General features: G+C 34.0%; 1 protein-coding gene across 5 annotated transcripts; it reads left to right on the top strand.

Moving 5' to 3' along the window:
* The first annotated feature begins 1694 nt into the window (after window positions 1-1694).
* On the top strand, window positions 1695-22457 carry LOC110689253 (eIF-2-alpha kinase GCN2-like). 5 transcript variants are annotated; one of them, XM_021865991.1, is made up of 31 exons: window positions 1711-2226; window positions 2460-2592; window positions 4207-4275; window positions 4374-4433; window positions 4566-4671; window positions 5331-5435; window positions 5552-5959; window positions 8094-8231; window positions 8325-8411; window positions 8509-8595; window positions 8691-8802; window positions 9403-9520; window positions 10206-10260; window positions 11592-11761; window positions 12251-12435; window positions 13003-13160; window positions 13275-13524; window positions 14843-15113; window positions 15199-15292; window positions 15626-15706; window positions 15822-15878; window positions 16981-17112; window positions 17202-17285; window positions 18337-18445; window positions 18524-18660; window positions 18857-18961; window positions 20826-20911; window positions 21031-21133; window positions 21217-21339; window positions 21568-21751; window positions 22021-22457. In XM_021865991.1, exons 2-30 carry the CDS (start codon window positions 2477-2479, stop codon window positions 21676-21678), a joined length of 3717 nt encoding a protein of 1238 aa, XP_021721683.1. In that variant the 5' UTR covers window positions 1711-2226; window positions 2460-2476; the 3' UTR covers window positions 21679-21751; window positions 22021-22457. The 5 variants fall into 5 exon arrangements, with proteins under 5 accessions (XP_021721686.1, XP_021721683.1, XP_021721682.1 ...); XM_021865990.1 differs by having other exon boundaries at window positions 2387-2592; XM_021865992.1 differs by lacking the exons at window positions 1711-2226; window positions 2460-2592 and adding an exon at window positions 3184-3491.
* The last annotated feature ends 141 nt before the right edge of the window (window positions 22458-22598 follow it).

The following is a 22598-nucleotide window of genomic DNA, read 5'->3' as shown; positions in this document are numbered from 1 at the left end:
TGCAAATTCAATCAATTTACAAAAAATTATTATTATTATTATTATTATTATTATTATATCTCAAAAACAAAAGTCATACAACCTACAATAAATTAGTGGGAAGCCGAGATACAATCTGGGCCCCCACTCCTTTAGCTATAGCAAATCCTACCCTAGTGAAGATATGAGCTGCAACACGAGCCCCAATGTCTTGCGTCGTCGAGAACCTCTGAATCCGCTTCAATAACGCAACAACCTCCTTCTCTAATTCCCCAAGCGAAGAAAAGGAGAAGGGAATGAAACCATATCCAATCGCCTGACATCGAGCTTCATACTTATCCCGCTTCCGATGAGCAGCATCAGCCACAACCCGCCCAGGAATAAAGTCAGATAGCCCTGACTGTGTCAAAGGAGAAGACCCTGTCAAATTTTTATTATTATTATTATTACTATTAGTATTACTATTACTATTACTATTATATCTCAAAGGTTCTCGAAGACTCAAGACATTGGGGCACGTGCTGCTGATCATATCTTTACTAGGATAGGATCTGCTAGTGGGGGCCCAGATTGTATCTCGGCTTCCCACTACTTTTTTTTTTTAGGTTGTATGTTTTTGTCTGTTTCTGAGATATAATAACAATAATAATAATAATAATAATAATAATAATAATAACTACAAAGTTATTTATTATTAAGTTGATTTTATATACATATACGATGTAGTGTTCGAAGAGGGTGAAGGTATAAACTACCGCAGATATTTTATGACAAACACTGTATTTTCAAGTTTTCGAGGATGGCGGTGGCTTAGAAAGAGAAAAAGGTGGGTTAGAAATTATGTTTGTGATGATGAATTTCTATTAATATATATGAGGGTAGATTTGTAAATAAATTTTATTTTGCGAGCGTTACCTTGAGATTTGAGGGTGGTGTTTAACAACAAAAGAGATAAAGCATATAGGTAACTCTTAATTATAAATTTCTTACTCACTCGTATTATAGAATTAGAGAAATATTTGTATTCTATTTAGTTTGGATATAATGTTTTAATCTTAATAATTTGTTAATAACCCAGGTGCTTGTTTAGTTGCATTGGAATTTTATTTCACATATAATTCTTCGATTTTTGCTAAATTTCTTTGGTTAACATAAAAGTGCATAGCGGAAGAAAAATTAAAGACGTAGAGATTGATTAAAATAATTAGGAAAAAAATATAGGCAAGACAAGTAATATAGAAATGGACGCACAAGATTTAACATGGAAAAAATTATAATAATAATAAAAAAATCCACAAACGACTAGCATCTAGGATAGCACGAGTGGACATTTGTATGTAAATTCTCTCTAAGCATAAATAATGTAGGAATAGACGACACTCGTAGAGTGTATGAGGGATCGAAGCATTAGAGGATGATGTAGGTGGATACATGATGTCCAACACCTCATATTTATTGGTGTTGTATGGAGGTGGAAGAAGTGTGCGGAAAATTTTACCACATGCTCTTTAAATTGTCACATAAATTCAGAATCTTCATGATCGTTCACTAATTTTAGATTCTTCTATATTTTTCCATTAATTTCTCAATATAGTAGAGTTTTCTAGAAAACTTTAGATGTAATGAGTTGGCTATGAAATTGGGCCACACTAACCCAACACTTCCATTTTGCATTTTTTGCATTTATGTTAACCAAAATTATATAGAACTAAGTGGTCAAGTCACATAAAAGCAAGTGGGTTCAAGTGTTCAACTTCTTGGAATAAAATTATATTTTTGCACACTTAAATAACTCAGTAAAGAAACCCGCTTAACAACATATTAACTTTACGTCAAGAATATCTATTGTAACATACTCGTAATAATGATAACCAATCAAAGTTATTAAGCTGGTACTAGAGGTATTCAATACCCGACCCAACCTAACATAACTAGATTAAACCAAACAAAAAACGACTCAATCCATATTTCTACTTACATGGGCACAAAACTCAAGGCTAAAGTCTACCCAATCTAACCAAACCAAATCAAAGGGTATGCAAAAAAAAAAAAAAAAAAAAAAAAAAAAACAATTAACCAAAACTACTCAAAATTGGGAACTTTACACAAAAATAGGGAGTAACGGAGTTTCAGCGCCCACCATAACAGTCAGCCCTGTCACTTTTCTCTGCGATACTCCATCTTTTCCTTCTCTTTTGGATTCTTCTTCTAATTAACGTCGATAATCCTCGCTATCCAAACACTCAGGTTCGATTCTAATTGCATAATTTCAATTAATTTCTAGTTACAATAATCCAATCTAATTGTAGCAGAAATTTTTATTTAATATTTTTATTTTCAATTTTATTACCCATTTCAAAATAGTCTAACATTTCTTGAGAATTTATTGCGTTTTTCTTGTTTGCAGATTTTTAAATGCTGGGTTAGAATTTTAGAATCAAGGGATTGATGTAATTTTTGATTTGGGTTTGAATTTGCAGCACATTATATTGAAATAATGGGACAAAGTTCGAAGAAGAAAAAGCGTCGGAATAAAGGAAGAGCTACTACTAAGGATCATGCGTTGCTTTCTGCTGATTACAGTGAGCTTATTTCTGAGGAGCTTACTGCTTTGTAAGAACCCACATTTCTTTTTATATTTATATTCAATTTTCTTATGTTTTCAGCTTGATTATTCAATATTGATGTATATATATAAATACCCACAAATCTGTAACTTTGTTGCTGTCAAATAAGAACCCCACAGAAATTGATTGATGGATTGATATGTGCAATTGTCCATCGTGTTAATGACTATAGCGGGACCATGTTGCCTATCGCGGTTCTAAATGAATTTATAATTTATAAGGATTATCAACACATCTCATATTGTTTAAAATTTATGAACATGGAGTCATAGAGTTACAAATTGTGAACATATAATTCGAGGATCATGGTTTGTCCCTCCATCTTCCCCAGGTTTGACCTGGGTTCAATCCTCACCTCACGCCTCCCGTGATAGGAAGGGCACCTCCCGTATCTTACCCTTTTTTCTTTTTTTAAAAAAAGAACATTTAATTCTTGGTGATATGAACATACGTGTGATGGCTTGAATTAGTTTGTCAATTGTCACTTCAAGAGTTCAAGTGAGCCGCCACAAGGGTCTTGTCTTTGATGGGACATACACATTATATTAGGCCACAATTTTCTGTTCAGGCTAATTTTACAAGCTTATTCTGTTTCTGTTTTGGAAGTACCTCAATAACTCTTTAGAGTCGATTTTGTATGTTGAAGCTTGATAGTTGCTTGCTGGTGGGTTATGAAGGAATTTTCAATTTCAAGGAGAGTTGTATTGTAGCAAAAGATGGTTTGTTGGTGGTAGTATTAGTGCCTCTGGGGTTGGGGGGTTTTTGAGGTTTTGATTGTATTATTAGGATGGAGAGAAACGAGCAGCAACCTTTGGATGGATTGGCTTCATTCCTTTTGGAGAAGAATAGTTGAAGTAGTGAAATTAATGTTCCAAAATTACTGGTGTAAGTAAAAGCTGATTGTAGAATTTATTACCATTGTCCTCAAGGTCCAATTGTTGATTCCGTAGAAGAATTCATAAACATACTATTTATTTCTCAGCCTTTGTGTACCTCTCAGGTTGTTAGTAGCTTGTTTTGTATGCTTCTGTACAACCGTTTTTGGTCTATCGTAGAACTATCTACTGATTTTTATTTGTTCAAGTATATTTCTTGGTTACTCTATGGCATTGACATGTATCTGAGTTAAGCTTATTTGTGTGACAACTTTTCTTGGCTGTTATAACCTTTTGCACTTCTGAATTTGTGATTTCGAGCTCATATGTGCAAATGAGGGCCAAAGCAGCAACTATTGTTTTCAGAGTGTCTGATTATCGTGTCCTGTAAATCATGTTAACGCAACAATCTCCTAGAAAAGTCGCATACTTAACCTATAAATATTTAACATCTTACACATCAAGTTTACCATCTTATGTGTTCAAAAGTCCATGGTCTCATTCTGAACGGATTCTGACTGCTGTCTATACCAAAATAGGCAATATGGGAACTATTTTTGACTTTGTATTTACTGGATTAATTGTGTTGCCCTGGAACCATCAAACTAAATTAATAGGCAACCTTGCTATTATACCTGAGATGTTGATTTGGACTTATTTAAATACTTGATGATATTATTGTACCAAATATAGGGTCATTGAAATCTTAGTTTTTTTGCCCTCAGGTCTGCAATATTTCAAGAAGACTGTCAAATAGTTTCAGATTCTCATCCGCAAGTTAGTATTAATATCAGGTCTTGTTTCTACTCTTGCTTACGGGTACAAATGTATAATTTAACTTTTCATCAATTGATTCTTCTAATAATTTGACTTATTTATGTATAAATGACAGGCCTTACTCAAAGGACTCAGGATATGAGAATATGGATATTTCCGTCCATTTACTTGTGCGGTTAGTGTTTCTTAATGCTCTTTTGCATACTTGTGTGCATTTGATACTTCTTTCTCATATTGGCTCTTGGGACTCTCATCAATTCAATTTCCTGACTCCCTTGCTCCTCCCTTTATTTTTGCTTTGTTTTAGTTGCTTACCAGGATATCCTTACAAGTGCCCCAAAGTGCAATTAACTTCAGAAAAAGGCCTGTCTGAAAGTGATGCTGATAGGCTTCTGATGCTCCTTCATGAGCAGGTATTGGTCTTCAGTTTTCACTTTTAATCAATATCATCAAGACATACTTCAAGCATGGAAATTTTCTGTCAGTTTCGTAGTTGCTGGCAATCCATTGACATGTATTACATGTAGCATATTTCTAGTGCATGAGGGGAGTTTCACGTGGCACTTATTTCGGATTAGGAATGCTTTTAAATACAATAGAATAGATTGGGTATGAGCATTTGACTTTGTTGCACAAGATTTTTGAGGTATTGTGGGTGAAATAGTTATGTCCGTACCACATTTCAGTACAATTGTAGGATTCGGTTGTTGGCTTTAGAAGTCTAAATGGAATGTCAAGCTTTCTGGAATTATGGTTGTATGCTTATCTTATGAGTATTATGGTTGGAGCGAAGAGAGGATCTTAAGAAGCATGATTTTTCATTGGGTTTGTTGTCGGATAAGGTAAACTTGTTGGCCTCCCGTTTGTATAATGATCCAGTAGGAATTTTTTATTGTCTAAATTAGTTATTCAGCATCATTGGCACATTTTTCTTTCCCTAATATATTAGGATTACTTAATCAATTTTATGTAAGATTGATACATTATTCTACGAAAATTTTGTTTAGTCAAAATATGTATCTGTGTTATATATTATGCAGATCTTGAACTTTCTATTTAACAACTGCTCTAGGCAAATTCTAATGCTCGAGAAGGACGTGTGATGATCTTCAATTTGGTGGAAGCTGCTCAGGAATTTCTCTCTGCAGTGATTCCTACAGCCCCTTTGCAAAGCCGGGTAAATTTAATTTCTTGTTGATTTCATGTTAACTAATTTTTTCTTCACATTGTGGTGCCTCTTTTACTTATTCGTAGAAATTCATTATTTCATTCTGTATTTTCTTGATTGAGAAGGTTGTATCTATAGATGGAGACAGCATTGGCCAATTACCTTCTACAGATGTGGCAAAATCCTCTGAATCAGTCACTTCTTTCAAGGATTCATTTGTTTATGGATTTATGGATCTTTTCAGTGGTTATGAAGAGTCATGGAAAGGTGGTGAGATAAGCTCTTCAGTGGTTTCCCGTGCTCTATCCAGATCTAAACAGGTTTTTGAAGGTGTAGAAAAGAACTTTAAACCAAAAGAAAAGAGCAAGGGGGAGGATAACCGACATGCTGAAGTAGTTTCAACTTCTACAAAATTGGAGTATGTTAAAGAAGTGAGTGAAGATGATGCTAAGGTTCTATCGACAACTTCGTCAAATAGATACCTGTCAGATGACTTGGCTGGATCCAGTTCTGATGAAGAGATAGCCAATAAGGTATTGTTGCATTTTGTCTGGTATTCTAGTTGAAACTTTTATAGGCTGTAAGTTAGTTTCCAAATTCAATCAATGCTACCTGCTTTATGATCATTGTCTAACTGCTTTTTTTGGGGCTATTTGCTGGGCTATTTTTTGAACTTTTTGATACTCAAGTAGTTGCTAATTCACATCTTGGTAGGAACATGAAATGTTCTTTTATCTGTGGGGTGAAATTAAACTTAAACCGTAGTAAGCTGTACACTGTGAGTAACTTGGTGGTAGAGCTTGGGGCCAGTTCTTAGTTGAAGCTAATACCGAAAAGGTTGTCTACTTGTGGTTATGGAGGAAAAAAAGAAAATGGAAAGAACTTGTAAAGTGATGTGAATCTTTGCTGGTAATTCTAAGAGGGGCAAGAAATGGGTAAACTTGAATAGACATGAAACGAAAGAGTTAAGAATAGCCTGATGATTGTTGGAGCTTTAGTATTTATCATAATGAGAGGCACCCATGAAAGGAAATTATTCTAGATATTGTACTTAGAACTCTAACCAATTCTACATCAAACCCAAGATTTTTTTTACAACTTTTATATAGAATGTATGGGATATTAAGCTGAAGTAAGAATCACAGAGGATTAACAATCATTCGCTTGAGATTTGTGACATATACCCAACGAAGAAGCCCAACCGATAGTTTAAGCAAATTAACATCCCTCATCTTCATCTTCTGAACAGAGGAGTTGATGGCTCATGGCATCTTTAAATTCTGGTCCTTTAGGCTGTATATTTTCCTTTCCTTTCCTTTCCTGTCAATGTACTTTCTTGTCTTGAGGCTTGAGGATCATAAATCAGGAAGGACTGCGGTGGCTGTGATCCTGTTAGTTTTTTTTTTTTTTTTTCCTTTCCTTTCCTGTCAATGTACTTTCTTGTCTCGAGGATCAAACATAATTCAGGAAGGACAGTGGTGACTGTGATCATGTGAGACTTACAAATTTCCTTGTTCATGAGATTTTGGTGATATTTGTAGAAGCCCCAAATTGGATAGAGGCTCTAATACTCTGTATGAAGAAAATTAATTATCTTGATTGTTGAAAGATATGTCATAGCTGACATGAATTTGACATGGGTCAGTGGGTTTGTCCTATAATCCTACGTGGACATAAACAATGCAAAAAATGTGCAAAAAGGAAAAGACTTGATGCCAACATACCACTAACAATCAGATGGCGATAGTTGTTGATGAAGATCAACTTACAACAGGGTTATGATTCCCCCTCCAATGCTCAATTTAGTGTTAGCTAATTTTGAGAGAAAATCCAAGTGTTGGTAATGGAGAGACCGAGAGAGCATAGTGAATATTGAGAAAATGATTAAACCTGATCTTTGTCTAGAAGACGTCGGCATATGTGTTTGTATCATAATTAATGCGTATTTATTGGCAATTGTCGGAATGAGGGTTCCCAAAATCTTAGCCCACTGAGTGTTTGCCACTTAGCAGATTATTGAGTTATTGGCTGATTGCCTCAGAGCTGACATCCTGTCCCTGCCTACCTATTCTGGTATGATGGGAGTTGTGCCGTAATTAATGTGTATTTGTAGGAAATTGCAGCATTGAGGGTTCCCAGAATCTTAGGTAAATGATTGGTGGGCAATGAGTATTCCCCACTTAGCAGATTAGAGAGTGATTGGCTGATTGCCTGTGTGCTGACATCTGGCTTAGGTCTTGGATCCAGCCAAGGGCTTCTTAGTGTTCACTTGGGGCATTCAATCATGTTTCCCATCTTGCTTGGACATGTAGGTGAAAAATGGTCGTGAGAGTCCTATCATTCAATGTGGGCGTGATTGTTATTTTCAAAAATGAGACTAATGAGAGTACCACTGTGGTTGTACCCTTTTATGGTGAGACCGTGGGAGTCAGTGCGTTATAGGATACATCTATTTTTGTAGGATGTGACTGTTACACCTCTCATTAGGACACCCTCTGAATGAATGTTGTCATGGGTACTGATGAGTGTGATGACACAAGAATTTTTGAGACAGAATAAAACAAGTGACTGAAAACTTGAAAAACCTTGGTAAACAAGACTTGTTAAATCAAGTTCTTTCTATCCGTGTTCTGTTTCTTCTATGTGTTTTAGCTGATGCATTTTCAGGATACTGGGGACAACTCCGAAGGATCCTTATCGTCTTTCAATGACACTGATGATCAAGAAACTGGGTCTTCAAAGTCTTCCTCTGTGCCTCTAAGGAATGATCAGACATCTCAAAGTATCAAAAGTGATCTGATCATGGTACTGTTCATAAATCCTGTTATAATTGGCTTATGTCTCTTCATTTTGGACTATGATTGTATGTTATTTATAATTGTTCCTCATCTTGAACAGGCTCATCTTCTGCGCCTAGCTTGTGGCTCTAATGGCCCGCTTGCAAAGGCCTTGCCAAAATTAACATCTGAATTGTATAGTTTGGGGGTATTTTTTATTTTTATTTTTGTACAGAATATGGCTGTTTTAATAATTTATGTATGTATTCACAGTACTTAGGCAATTTTCATGCCATTTATTTCAGATCATATCAGAGTGGACAAGGGACGTAACCACCAATTCACCTACTCTGTACAGCAAGACTTTTGATCATGTTTTTCATCAGCACATGGTTCTTTGTTTTCCTCTCTCCATTATTTTTTCTTTGGTCATTTTCCAATGTACTTGTAGCGGTTGTTTCTATCTTTATGCTTAATTTTGTTGCAGGCCTCTTCAGAAATATCTGAGTTTTGGGAGCCAGTGTCAGATATTGGGGGGCAGGATTCATCTCTCCCAAATTCTCGATATCTTAATGACTTTGAAGAGCTACAGTCACTCGGTGAGCAAAACTGTTGATTAGAGTAGCCTCTTTTCAGTAGATTGCTTACAAAGTTAAGACTATAACTTAAGTACTAACAATTGAAACAAATTCAAAACCATTTTTTTCATTGACACTATCAGAGTAGCATTAAGTATTGCTCTCTTTTTTAGAGTATGAGAATCTTATAACCCTGTCAAGTGCATTAGAGTGAACTTCTCTATTAAATTTCCTTGGCTTGACATGGTTTTAAGAGTTATTGCTTGTTATTTTGTCTAATTTCCTTTGAATGTAAAAATATTGATTGATAATGAACATGGCTTTAGACTAAAACACTTGGTACCAACTTTTCAAATTAATTAAAGACTCCCTATTACTTTAATACCTTTCCCATCCTAACAAACATTTTCTAGTCTATAAATTCTATAATGAAACACATATAATGCCATATTCTTTAATTGATCTTCTTTAGGATACTCCTTGTTTAAGACTTGTTAACTATGTTTGATGAAAATTTCTATTGGCTACAAAATGTGAGACTAGATTTTCAAAAGGGCATAGAAAATCTTTATATGTATCAAGTTTGGTCAATGTCTTACATAATTTTTCTTTTTGAGATAGGTCATGGCGGTTTTGGTCATGTTGTGTTATGCAAAAATAAGCTTGACGGGAGACAATATGCTCTTAAAATGATACGTCTCAAGGACAAAAGTCCACCTGTTAATGATCGTATATTAAGGTAATGTATCTTCTACCAAGATTCTTCCTCCGTTATCTTCACTTGTAACTTAGCTTTCACTCTCGGCAATGCATAATTTAATTATCAATATGCTTAAATTATAAAAAGTTAATATTTTGAAAATATACATTGGGACAAATCTAAAAGATCCAATGTGACTAGTTTTTTTTCTTAAGTTAATATTTAGTGATAGTTAAAGTAAGCATTTGAATTAGTGTAAAAGTTAAATCTTTGCAAAGTAAAAAAAAAAAGGGGGGGGGGGTGGGGAAGTATATATTTCCTTAAAGTAAGCTTGCCAAGTAAAACTGTAAAAGGCTTTTTTAATTAAGTTTTGGATTGGTTGGTATCTATTTTATGTAATGCCATATTACCTTACCCGTTTTGACCTTTTGCATTATTTATATAGTTATTTTGACCAAATATTTTACCAATAATAAATTTGTTATCATATAGTTGTTGGATTAGTCTTTATGTTTTCAAAATATCAAATATTTATAATTTTTGCTATTTTCAAATTAAAGGTATAGACTATAGAGGATCAAAGTTGTGTATTGGCAAACATGTCCAAAAGGTACGGGAAGGTATATTGGGATAAAGGGAGTATTTTATGACATGTATGATCTCCTTCTAATTTTAGGTTATTAGGTATATGGTTATATGCTAATGTACGTGATGTTTTATCTAGGGAGGTGGCAACACTTGCTCGTTTACAACACCAACATGTTGTTCGTTACTATCAGGTTGGCATTTTCATATTGTACAGGTGTTTTTTCAACTGGAGGTGAAAGCCTTTTTTGTCATCCCAAGTGGGGTGGGGTGGGGTGGGGGGGGGGGGGTGGAGGGAATGGGAAACTATAGGCAGAGCCTTTTTTATTTTACAAATCTATTTCCAAATTTTTGTAAGGCTTCACAGTTTTGCTTATAAAGTTTTGAAGTCTCCACTGACAAGAAGTGCTTTTGTGTCTGGTCATTATTGTTGTTGCATGCATTATATGTTTTTCGTTTGTTAATTTTATGTTGGTGAGAAATAAAAAAACTCAACACTAAGGCACAAGGAGTTCTGAATAAAACCCATGTATAAATCTTACTGTTATCTAATGTGATATGTTCATACAGTATATCTGATATCTGAAGCCTTAACTGTAGAATATTATTTGTAGCAGGAAACAAGGGATCAAGTCATAATCAATGGATGCAAACAAATGTTTTTATTTTTATTTATTTATTTTTGTTTTACTTTTCATGGGAAAAAAATGAATATTATGAAAAGAATTTATATTGTCTTGCTACATAGGTTCTGTAAGAATAGGGGTAACATAATACCTGGTGCTAAACACAAATTTTTTTTTTGGTCCGTTTTGTATTTAAGAGATCTTTCCGCCACAACACCCACAAGTGGTTCATCACGTTTGGCTGCAGATCAGCTTATAATGGAGAAACATTTGCAGTAGATACACATTAATTGTAGTGGAATCTTTCGAAGTAAATTCTATATGTTGCTGTACTCATTCCAAAGTGTGTTGTAGTGGAGACTTTCTGATAAGTAAATTTTTTTCAGAACTATTGTTACTTCAGCAGCCATGCCTGATCATTTTAAATTATATTTCCTTGATATGAAATAGTATGGATCCTATTATTCAGTTCCTTTGTGCTCTTAGTTGGTAATATCCTCTATATTATCAGTGATTTAGGTTGGCTGGATTTTAGTCACTCTATTTGGTGCTCCTATTTTTGCAAATTGTACTGTGTTTTTTTGGTGAAACATTTTATTTTTAATGCTTGCCAATGCACACCTTCAACAGTCAATATCTTTGAGACTTTGACAATCAATACGTAAAAATTTGATATTTGAGTTGAATTTAACAAGATCCCACATGGCCACATCAGTAGATTTTCCTTTCGAAAAAATCACCAAGAATAAACAATGTGTAGTGTGTGAATAGTGCATATTTCAAAGTGTGTCTTCTTAGTTATTATTGGTGGTTCTTTTTTAATTGTTTAGTAGTATGAAAGGTTTACTTTTTAGATTTTGATCTCATCACACACTCTATTTTACCCTACAAATTTCCAGGCGTGGATTGAAACAAGAGTTGCAGGAAATCTAGAAGACAGCATGTGGGGTTCAAAGACTGGAAGAAGCTCCAGCTTCAGTTGCATGGGTGGCAGTTTGTCTGATACCATTGGACAGGAAGATATGATAGAGTCACCTTATCTTTACATCCAAATGGAATATTGCCCTAGGTTATCTCTTAAATCCAGACAAATCCGTTGCATGAATTAGATTTGCCATTTTTTTTTCTTCCAATCTAAGCCAGCTCTCTAACAGCATAAGAAGCACTGTTTTTCAAAACCTATGTGTTTGTGTTTTAATCTAAACCAGCATACCTTGCTAAGTAATTTTGATTTTTCGGTTCCTTTCTGTTTTGTGGCCAATGACTATCAGCTTCTTTACTTAATTAGGTTTAATTTGTGCTTATATACAACATTAACCATCCTGTTTTCCATCTAGTGTATGGAGAATGCAATGTCTTGTAGGGTTCTATTTGTGGGATTCCCTTAGAATTGAATTTAATATTTTTATGGTACTTTTATATCTTGCAGCTATTATGTTATGGTGGTTAACAAGTCTATCTTTGCTATATCCTGTTCACATTTGAATATTATTATTAGCTCTCATTTGTGTCATGTTATTTTTTTTAAATATTTTTTTTAATAAAAATATGTCTACAGGACTCTCCGTCAATTGTTTGATTCATATCGTCATTTTGACAAGGAATTAGCTTGGCATTTGTTTCGCCAAATTGTCGAAGGTTTGGGACACATACATGCACAAGGAATCATTCATCGTGACTTGACGCCAAATAACATATTCTTTGATGCTCGCAATGATATTAAGATTGGTGATTTTGGCCTTGGTATGTTTTTTTCAACTAAGATATATTTTGGTTCAGAAATCGTTATTGGAAGATTTTTTAATTGGTGATCTTCTTTCACTTTTGGAAGCTATCCCAAGCTTCATTATGAAAGTCATGGGGATATTGGGATTATACATCTTTTACATGTCCTAATATAGCTCTGAGGCTCATTAGAATTTATTGTTTCATTTTGGGTTGTTGATGATGAAATTGTAAACATATAGGACCTACCAAATTGTTTAGGGTTCATTTATACAAAACCATATACGAAAAGAAGTATGTATTGAAAAAACAAAAAGATGTAGATGGGTACTTGAGGTAAACTAAATATGTATAGGCCGTCAAGAAAATTAAAATTCTGCAGTAGTTCATTATGATGTTTAATGTCGCATATCCAAAGCCTCTAAGATGCAATAGCTACTACTATTTTGCATGCTTTCACAATGCCAGAGTGATAATGTAGATCAAAACCCATGCAGTAATTTTCTTTTCCTACTTTATTGCTAATTACGGATAGGTAGATGGTATAAACTCTTCGTTCATGGACCATAAATTTATTTATTGCAGCCAAGTTCTTAAAGCTTGAACAACTGGATCAGGAAACAACATTTCCTTCAGATGCACGACATGCACCAGGTGTTTCAATTGATGGTACCGGTCAAATAGGTACATATTTCTACACTGCACCAGAAATTGAGCAAGGATGGCCAAAGATTGATGAGAAGGTGGTGAACTCTGTGTGATCTTTATTTAGGTTGCTGTTGTGGTTCATTTATAACTGTTATTCTTGCAGTACCTTTTGCATGTGGATGTGAATTATTTGTATGGCATGGTTGCAGGCGGATATGTACAGTTTAGGAGTTGTATTTTTTGAGTTATGGCATCCTTTTGGAACAGCAATGGAGAGGCACATTGTTCTTTCAGATCTAAAGCAGAAGGGAGAGCTTCCTGCAGCCTGGGTTGCTGTGTTCCCTGAGCAAGCCTCCTTGCTACGACGACTAATGTCTCCTATCCCTGCTGACCGTCCATCTGCTGTCGAACTACTTCAAGATGCCTTTCCACCGCGCATGGAGTATGAACTATTAGATAGTAAGTATGCTGATAAATAAGTGGCTTGAGTTTATTCTATCTCTTGCTGTCATGTGAATGGCACTGAATGCCATTGCTATATATATGCATGATCATAGCTACTTTTCTCTATTGCATGTTTGCAGCAGATTGTGGACTGTAGCTCTGTCTTTGCATGAATAGCAACTGCAGTCTGCAGGAAACACCCTTCAAGTTTTGTTTCTTATGCATCTGAATTCACAGAAAACATGAATGCCATTACAATTAGTTGACATGTTAATCTTACACAGGATGAGATTGGGTTTTCAAATTATCTATTAAGCGCATAAGATATCCATGTATACACACCGTATGCACTGTCTAGCACTAAGCATTATTTGGAGCATCTTCTGATGTAGCAGTAAGATGTGTAGGCAGATTGACTAATTAAGCTCACTGAAGTAGTGTTTGTCGTATCTTTGTATCCTAAACAGTATACTAGGTTAAAATAATTCCCCTAGTAATTTAAATTTTACAATTATGATACTAATGTTGTGCTGTTTTACAAAAGTGAGAGGACTGATAAGGTTGAGATGAGGAAGGAAAAATTGAAAACAACAACAAAGCCTTAGAACCAAAATGATTTGGGGTTGGTTAACATGAATTGTCTTAAGGAATCGTACAATATAAAGAAAATGACATAACAAAGTAATCATTAAAAGAGTTTGATAAAAGGTGAGTAAAGTGAGTAAACGAAAGTGCATTTAAAAAAAATTAAGGGAGTTTTAAAAGAGAACCAAGAATAAAATTCAAGAAAGTTGTAAAAGAGTAATTAAAATGTTGAAGTATAAACATAAAGGTTTGAGAAGAATTTAACAAAGGAAAACAATACAGTTCATAAAACATTGGTAGGCTAAAAATAAATTTAAATACGAAAATAAATTTAGAAAGTATATATAATCACGACACGTCGTTGACGTGAATTTTCTCCCTCCACACTGCTCTATCCAAGACCATATTTTCCTCAATCCCCAAAGCACTCATGTCACTCTCAAGTCTCAATCATCCTCTTCCAAACACTGAAAAAACAAAAGAAAATAAGTTGCTTTAAGTTTGAAAAAGGGTTGATTGTGTAGCTACAAGAGTAGTTCTGTGTATAAGTACAATACAGTAAGAATAGTATTTACTTAAACATAGTTGTGTTGTAGTCATCGAGCGATGAGTTGTAAATATATGGGCATCGGAAAACATATCTTCTTCTTCTGCCCAACCTTCAATAGATGCAAGTAAATATATGGGCTTTTGATTTCTCAATTCTGGGTTTTCTTAATTTTGAAGTGAAATTTCAATATGTATGCAGACTTTCTACGTACAATGCAAACTTCTGAGGATACAAGTGTTTATGACAAAGTTGTGGGTGCTCTCTTTAACGAAGAATTGTTAGCTTCCAGAAGCAGTCGCCTTCATCACTCAATTGGAGACGTGACTTCTGTTGCCCAATATTCAGAAGTAGAAACTGAACTTCATGATTATGTAATAGATGCAAGTAAGGAAGTGTTTAAACGACATTGTGCAAAACATTTGAAACTCAAAACGTTACGTTTGATGGATGATTTTCCGGTTTCAGGAAGGTCTGTTTCTAAAGTCATTTTAGTCTCTTGTCTTATTTGAGTGCCTTTCCAGTTACTTACAAAACTAAATTTTTGTTTTGGAAAGGGGAAGCATAAAGCTTTTATCTCAAGGTGGAGACATGGTTGAGCTTTCTCATGAGTTACGCTTGCCCTTTGTTAAATGGGCAACTGTAAACCAGGTAATTGATATGGAAATTTTTTAAAGTATTTCTTAAAATCATATGTGACATTACCTCAAAGACTGGATTTATGGGGTAATTTTTCTGAAGGCTATGGAAACTTTCTGTCAAGCCAAAACTACCATGCTTTACTTTTCATGATTTCTATAATATATGTCTGGGAGGTTTATTGTATTTACTATTTAGCAGTACTTCTCAATTCTCATAATATTAGCTCAAGCTTTAGATTATCCTGTATTACTGTAGCATAGATCTGTTATTACTATTATTTTAATTGTTTCCCTTTTCTACTTTATGTGCTGTTATAAGCATAAGATTACTTGTTGCGTGTAGAAATCATCATTCAAACGATACGAGATATCGTCTGTATATAGGAGAGCAATTGGTCATGCACCTCCAAATGTCTACCTTCAGGTAATCTTTTCATATGTTGCTTGATGTGATTAATAATTCCATTTTATGTGACATCGTTTGTTGTGACTAATATATTAAGTTAGGGTTCTAAAATATTTATATTGCTATTCTACAGGGTGATTTTGATATTATAGGAGGTGCTTCACCCCTGACAGAAGCTGAAATTATAAAGGTACATTTTTGTTCTAATAATCAGATTTGGTATGAAATGTACAGACACATGGAAATACCACTAATGTGATTTTTCCGTAGGCAACTTTTAAATTGTTGCAGCATTGTTTTCAATAATGTTTTGTTGATAATTTTTTTTTTTTTAAAGCCATGAGAAATTAACTACGTTGTCATGTCATGATTACCACTAGATTTTTGACATGAGATCATGAGATGTCTACATGAGGCATGTATTAGCTTAGGTAATTTAAAGCATGCAGTAAAATTCCCACTTGTGTCTCCTCATTTTCTGGTTCCTTGAGAGTGAATGCAACTTATATTGAAAAGAGTCTAAAGATAGTAAATGTGTATTACAAGGAAAACTCTTATAAAATGTATTAAAAATAAATTCCTGAGAAAAAGGACAAGAAAATAGTTGTTTTATATGTGAAACGTAATTTGTTAGTACATTGATTGTTAGAACCTTATTGTGTAACCTATTTCCCGGACGAAGAATGCCAAAGTAATACAATAAGGATTTGTTGCTGCTGACTTGGCTGGATGGAGATCCATCCTAATTGGACTTATATTTTACATTTTACCTAGCGAGTGATGCGATTGTGTCACCTAGCTTGTCATCAAATATTATTGGTACCACAATAGTAGTGGGATATTTATCCCGTCTTATAAAGCCCCACGAAGGAGAAAATGTTTGAAAATATTAAACTTGTAGTTTTGTGGTGGCTGGCTTTGCCAGACAAGATATTAAAAGGCATTAACATTTTCTGTTTTCTGTAGCAGATTCTTGTCTAAATCAATAACAACTGAACAAGCATATATCTTCCTTTGTGTTTATTGTAAAACATTCTCTATTTTCTGTAGCAGATTCTTGTCTAAAACATTAACAACTGAACAAGCATATATCTTCTGCTTTTTGGTGTTTATTTTAATTTGTGTGTGTTAATGTGTTATGCTTAAGCAGGAACTCCATTGGGTAATGATGTTGTCGTCATCACAGTTGTTTCTGTTGTTCACATGCATCGTGTTTGTAAAAATTATATTTATTTGAATTATTTCTTCTCTTGCTGAACCTTTGTTTGAAATTCTTTGGTTTTGTTGGATAGGCAACGATTGATATCTTAATGCAGTTTTTCAACCCAGACTCATTGTATATTCATCTGAGTCATGGAAATCTATTGAATGCTATGTGGTCTTGGGCAGGAATCAAGGCTGAGCACCGGCAGAAAGTAGCTGAGGTATATCCTCATGGATTCATAAAATAATATTTATACCTTTACTGATTTTTTAAATTTTGACAAAAAGCTTCATGAATGTTCTGTTTCAGATTTTATCTATGCTAGGCTGTCTGCCTCCCCAATCCTCTGAACGGAAATCCAAATGGGTATTAATCAGGCGTCAGCTTCTTCAGGTATGATCATATATAGTTGTAGCTGCAAAATTTCTGGTTGCAAAATTGTCTGTTGGGAATACTATTTTGTTTGCAAATTATCATATATCTAATTTGGAAGGTTGAAATCCTGAAGTGAGTTACAGCTACACTGGAGTAACAGTAACAGTAACACTGATATTGTAGGCATTTCTAATTTATTAAAAAAGCAACCTGTTAGGATGGTAGGGATTCTTTGGTTGTATTGTGCATCAAATCTAGAGTGTATGTAAATATTTCTTACATAATTTTGGAGAAGTAAGGACTAATATGTTTGTGGCAATCAACGTTGATGTGAGCTGTAGTTGTATTGTGCATCAAGTTTAGAGTATTGTAAATTTGTTTTACATGGTTTCTGAAAGGAAAGAGACAACTAACATGTTGTGTGCCAATCAACTTTGATGCGGGGTTTGTGGTAGTTAAAGCAATATGATATTTTATTTTTATTTTTTTTTCAAAATAAGGTACCCGGCAATATTATTTGTGGGAGAGGGTCAATTAGTGTCTTTTGAATACATGATTGAGTTCTCCATAGGTATTTTTTCTGTCTTTTAGTCTCCTTAGCTTGTGTGAGTTAATCTCACTTTTCAAATTGTAATGAGCAAGTTTCTTAAAAATGAAATTTACTTTATTTAGAACACAAAATAATGTACTTTATTTACTTTTTTTATATATTTTTTTTTTATTTACTCACTTTCCTTTTTTTAATGTTTCTTTTTAATTTACTCATTTATAACTTACTATTTTCAGAAATGAGACCTACCACTCTTTCTCTCACAGATATACTTTTATACGAAGTATGTCACTTTCACATGTTACTTTTTCTCTCTCCTAAAATGTAACCAATTTCTTGGTTTCCATGAAAAGCAAAGTGTGTGAATTTAAAGGGCAGGGGTTAGGGAATAAATACGTCTATGTGTGCACTTTCTATAGTAACTAATTTGTTCAGTTATTTTTACAACTTATCTTTTCAATAGATGAATTCAAATATTTTCTGGATACATTCAAAAATGTGAAGTTGTTATGTAATCAGGAAGTTCGTCTGCCAGAAGCAGTTGTTAATAGATTGCAAGCAGTGGGCCAACGATTTTGCGGAGATTCACAACAGACTCTACCAAGATTAAGAGGGGCACTTCCAGCAGGTAGATGTGAAGTATATAGTTTAACTAAATTAACAGACAATTTATTGATTTTTTCCTGTCACTATGTTGCATGTGTAGATACATCTACGCGCAAGGCACTTGATGAGATATCTGATCTTTTAAGCTATCTCAGAGTATGGAAAATTGAAAAGCATATTTACATTGATTCGCTTATGCCACCAAGTGAATACTACCACAGAGATTTGTATTTTCAGGTATATGACTTAAAATTGTTTGGGCATGCAACTAGGATAATTTATCATCTCTTTAAATTGTGAGAACTTTTATAAAAGAAATTTTGTACTCCTTGTGTGATCGTAGGTAAAGCTAATCTACAGCAAATTTCTAATATATTTCTTTTAAGCTTTCTTATTCAAGCTTTGTTTGAATAACATACTCTATTGATGGTAGATATACTTGAGAAAGGAATCATCTGGGTCACCGATTGAGGGTAAATTGCTAGCTTTAGGTGGTCGGTATGACTATTTGCTGCATCAGATTTGGGAGCGTGAACATGTAAGTTTGTTTTACACACTATCATATTTACTCTTCATATTTAAACATGTAAGTTTGTTATAATAACATTTTTAACTTTCTTTGTTCTATTTTGTTGGCTACACTTTTGTTTATACGATCATAGTTCATGAGTGATACGTCATGAAAAGTAATGAGTGATTTGGAAAAGAGGGGAAAAAAACATTTTTATCCTCTAGCAATAAAGAAGCAATATATTTTATTGTAACCAATTTTTATTATTTTAAAATGCAGAAAATAGCTAATTTTGTTTAAAATATATGTAGGAGTATGTTGCATTGCTGAATTGTTAAGAGGGTTTCTAATTAAAAATTGGACATGAAAAATGAGAAAAGGGTTGAAAAAAGGTTGTGTCTGAAAGACGTTAAAATGGGTATAAATAAAAAGCTTTGCAAAAAAAAAAAAAAAAAAAAAAAGAAAAAAGAAACTTAGTCTACTTGGTGCAAAATCTGTTCATCTGTTGTATAGTCTTTTTGTCACTGAACAACTATTACAGTAGTGTTGATATACTTCGTATATGCCAAGTCTTTTGACCTTTTTCTATAAGGGGTCAACTTGGAAAATGATTGGGTTATGAAGTTGGGCCGTTGGGGTCAGCCCTCCCTTGTCCACTTGATGGGAAAGGAAATTTTATCTGCAAAGTAAAATTGTTATTAATTGTTACCTTCTTGCTGCAGCCTTTCTATGAGGTATATATGTTCAACTATCTGTGACCAACGTTGAATTAACTAAAACGATCATCCTATGACAAACCAAAGTGGAAACTGAGACAATTACAACTAGAGAGGGTTATTCTAATCAAACTGCAGATACCCATAATTACATGTACCAGAGTTTTATAATTGAAGCTCTGCTATTGGGGCTTATTCTTATATCTTAACTAGACATTAAGATATATTATCAAGATGCAATTTAAACTTTCATTTTCTGAAACAGGTTTATTAATAAAGCAGTGTACAAAAATAGTTGTACATGGAACTTATATTATGATAAGAAGTTTGTGACATAGCAAATGCTTCACCGGAGAAAATACATTCACCTAATAACATAGAAGGGGTATATTCATTGAATAGGAAACCTTGCACTTAATCACCTATGATCCCTACTTAGGGCCTGTTCTCTTCCGTTGAAATTCAGTTCAGTTCAGCTCAGCTCTTAATTTACGTCTAATGATATAAAGCCAAATTTCATTCTTTAACAACAACAACAACAACAACAACAACAACAACAAAGCCAAATTTCATTCTTTAACAACAACTGAAATAATAATAACAATAAATATTATTACTATTACTATTACTATTACTATTACTATTACTATTACTATTACTATTACTATTACTATTACTATTACTATTACTATTACTATTACTATTACTACTACTACTATTACTACTACTATTACTATTATTACTATTATTATTAGCTTTTGAATTCTTGAAGCTGTTCAAGTAATAGGAAATTCTATAGAAAGCATTATGTCGTTGATGGGGGATAGGGGGAAATGTGGGATTTATAAAGGGTCTTTTCTTTTTAAAAAAAAAAAATCATGTCAAATCCTCTTACAGTGAGTTGTTGGGAGAATGTAACAATGATCTATTGACGTGGGAAGTAGCTGTGGTTTTCATGTGTATGTGATCTGAAAACATTGTCTAGAATCTAGATTGTCAGGCATCTCTTTGGTGGTCTGGATTGTTAATCCCATCTCTTTTTAACTATTAGTTGCACAAATTGCTTTTAATGCAGACTAACTGTTCAAACCTTTTTGTTTCTTTGGTCTTCTTGGATATTATTGTACTATTTTATTCGTAATTGTTTTATCATGCACTGACCTGAGTGTTTTCAGAGGTCATCTCCACCTGGTGCTGTTGGGATCAGTCTTGCACTTGAAACAATTATTCAACATTCTTGTGTGCATATCAAACCTATCAGGTTTACTCTCTCTATTTTATCTATGTATTTAGTGTGTGCACGCCATTTTCTCATGCCATCAAATTGGTTATTGCTTGCTTGGCTGATATAGGTGCTATGATGAATTTACATTTTTGCAGAAGCGAGGCTTGTGCTGGTGTTCTGGTATGCTCAAAGGGAGGAGGTGGTTTATTAGAAGAGCGCATGGAGATTGTGGTAGAACTATGGGAAGCCAATATTAAGGTAAGAAAGCTGAATTATTGAAGAACTCTACCATATTACTAAGTTGTGCTCCGAATTTTATGATTTTTCTATTTGGTTTTTAGGCTGAATATGTGCCGTCATCTGATCCGAGCCTTACAGAACAGTATGAATATGCAAATGAGCATGATATCAAGTGGCTTGTCGTTATAACTGATTCTGGAGTTTCTCAAAAGGATACTGTAAAGGTTAGGCTGATATCAAGTATTAAACTTGTAATTCCTCGAGGATGTATTTGAATTTTTTCCCTTCTTCCGTAGTGTGAATGCTATTCTAGTCTGCACTTAACCACTTGGGAAATCTAATTTTTGACTATCATAGGCAACTTGGGGTTTCCCACATCTACAACGATAATCAGATCTTAGCAAAATCAAATATAGTCTGATAGCGATTAAGATTTACGTGTATGTTGTCAGGTCCGTCATCTCGAACTCAAGGGGGAAAAAGAAGTTGAAAGAGAAAATCTTGTCAGGTTTCTTTTGGAGGCAATGTCATCTCAATTTAGGAGTCTTTCTCGTTGGAGTTAAGCATGCTGATAACTGTCCATTCCTGCTTAATTATCAACATGAGAGTTCAGAATCTGTTCAGAATGAGCTAAAGGTAACAGAAATTATTCCCTTGCCATGATATGATATTGATTTTCGAGATGTAAATAATTAAATACAGAGGTGACTAAATTAGAATGTAAAAAATGGTTTTTTTTTTTTTCCCAATAGAAACTAAAACGATTCAACCAAGTAGTAGCAATTCGTGTATGATTGGTAGTTGTTTTTTCCCGTAATCTTATTCAAGGACGTATGGATTTATTTCCAAGGGCTAAATAGTAGATTACATTGTTGGTGAAACTCAAATGATCATCTATTTTGCAGGTTATGCTCGCCTCTCCATGCTGTTAAAAGACAGTACTCCAGTGAACAATTTTGTCTTAGTTACAGTGGCAAAGTTTAGCTAGAATCACACTATGTTGCGTTGCTGCTACAAATTTTGACAATGAGCTCAATTCGTTTATCTATACCGGTTACATTACATTTTTTTTCAATTCTTTTTTACTTGTAAATATGCGTTCGTCAGGCAATGTAAATATTTACCGTACACCTTACAGATTCTTAAGGATCTTAGTCAATATGATGTTTAAAAATAGGTTTTGATCATCTGAAGTAAGTTTGATTGATTGTGTAGCTCAAACACAACCAAATCAATCATGGCTATTAGGCCAAGAACCAAATGGTTGCATTCTTTTTGTTGCAGTTTTGTTTAGTCCAGATAAATTTATCCAATCCAAAAGAACAAGGATTTTGACCCACAACATTATGCTTGTTTTACAATTTACATTGACCATGACCTTGAATTTATTGTTAATAGTACTTGTTACATTGCTTTGCTTGCGGAGGTGTCTATTCGGGTGTTCGGATCAGGTTCGATGAGGTTGGGTCAATTTTTAAAGTTG

This window comes from Chenopodium quinoa, unplaced genomic scaffold (genome assembly GCF_001683475.1).
Source record: "Chenopodium quinoa cultivar QQ74 unplaced genomic scaffold, ASM168347v1, whole genome shotgun sequence".
Taxonomy (NCBI): domain Eukaryota; kingdom Viridiplantae; phylum Streptophyta; class Magnoliopsida; order Caryophyllales; family Amaranthaceae; genus Chenopodium; species Chenopodium quinoa.
This window is presented reverse-complemented; position numbering and strand designations above follow the sequence as displayed.

What these genes read in the sequence shown, in the direction of transcription:
- LOC110689253 (XM_021865991.1), top strand. Translation starts at nt 2,477, where the DNA reads ATGGGACAAAGTTCGAAGAAGAAAAAGCGTCGGAATAAAGGAAGAGCT. An exon ending in TGATGCTCCTTCATGAGCAG is followed by an intron (nt 4,672 to 5,330) that starts GTATTGGTCTTC and finishes CAACTGCTCTAG; the next exon opens with GCAAATTCTAATGCTCGAGA. An exon ending in AATGGGCAACTGTAAACCAG is followed by an intron (nt 15,293 to 15,625) that starts GTAATTGATATG and finishes TGTTGCGTGTAG; the next exon opens with AAATCATCATTCAAACGATA.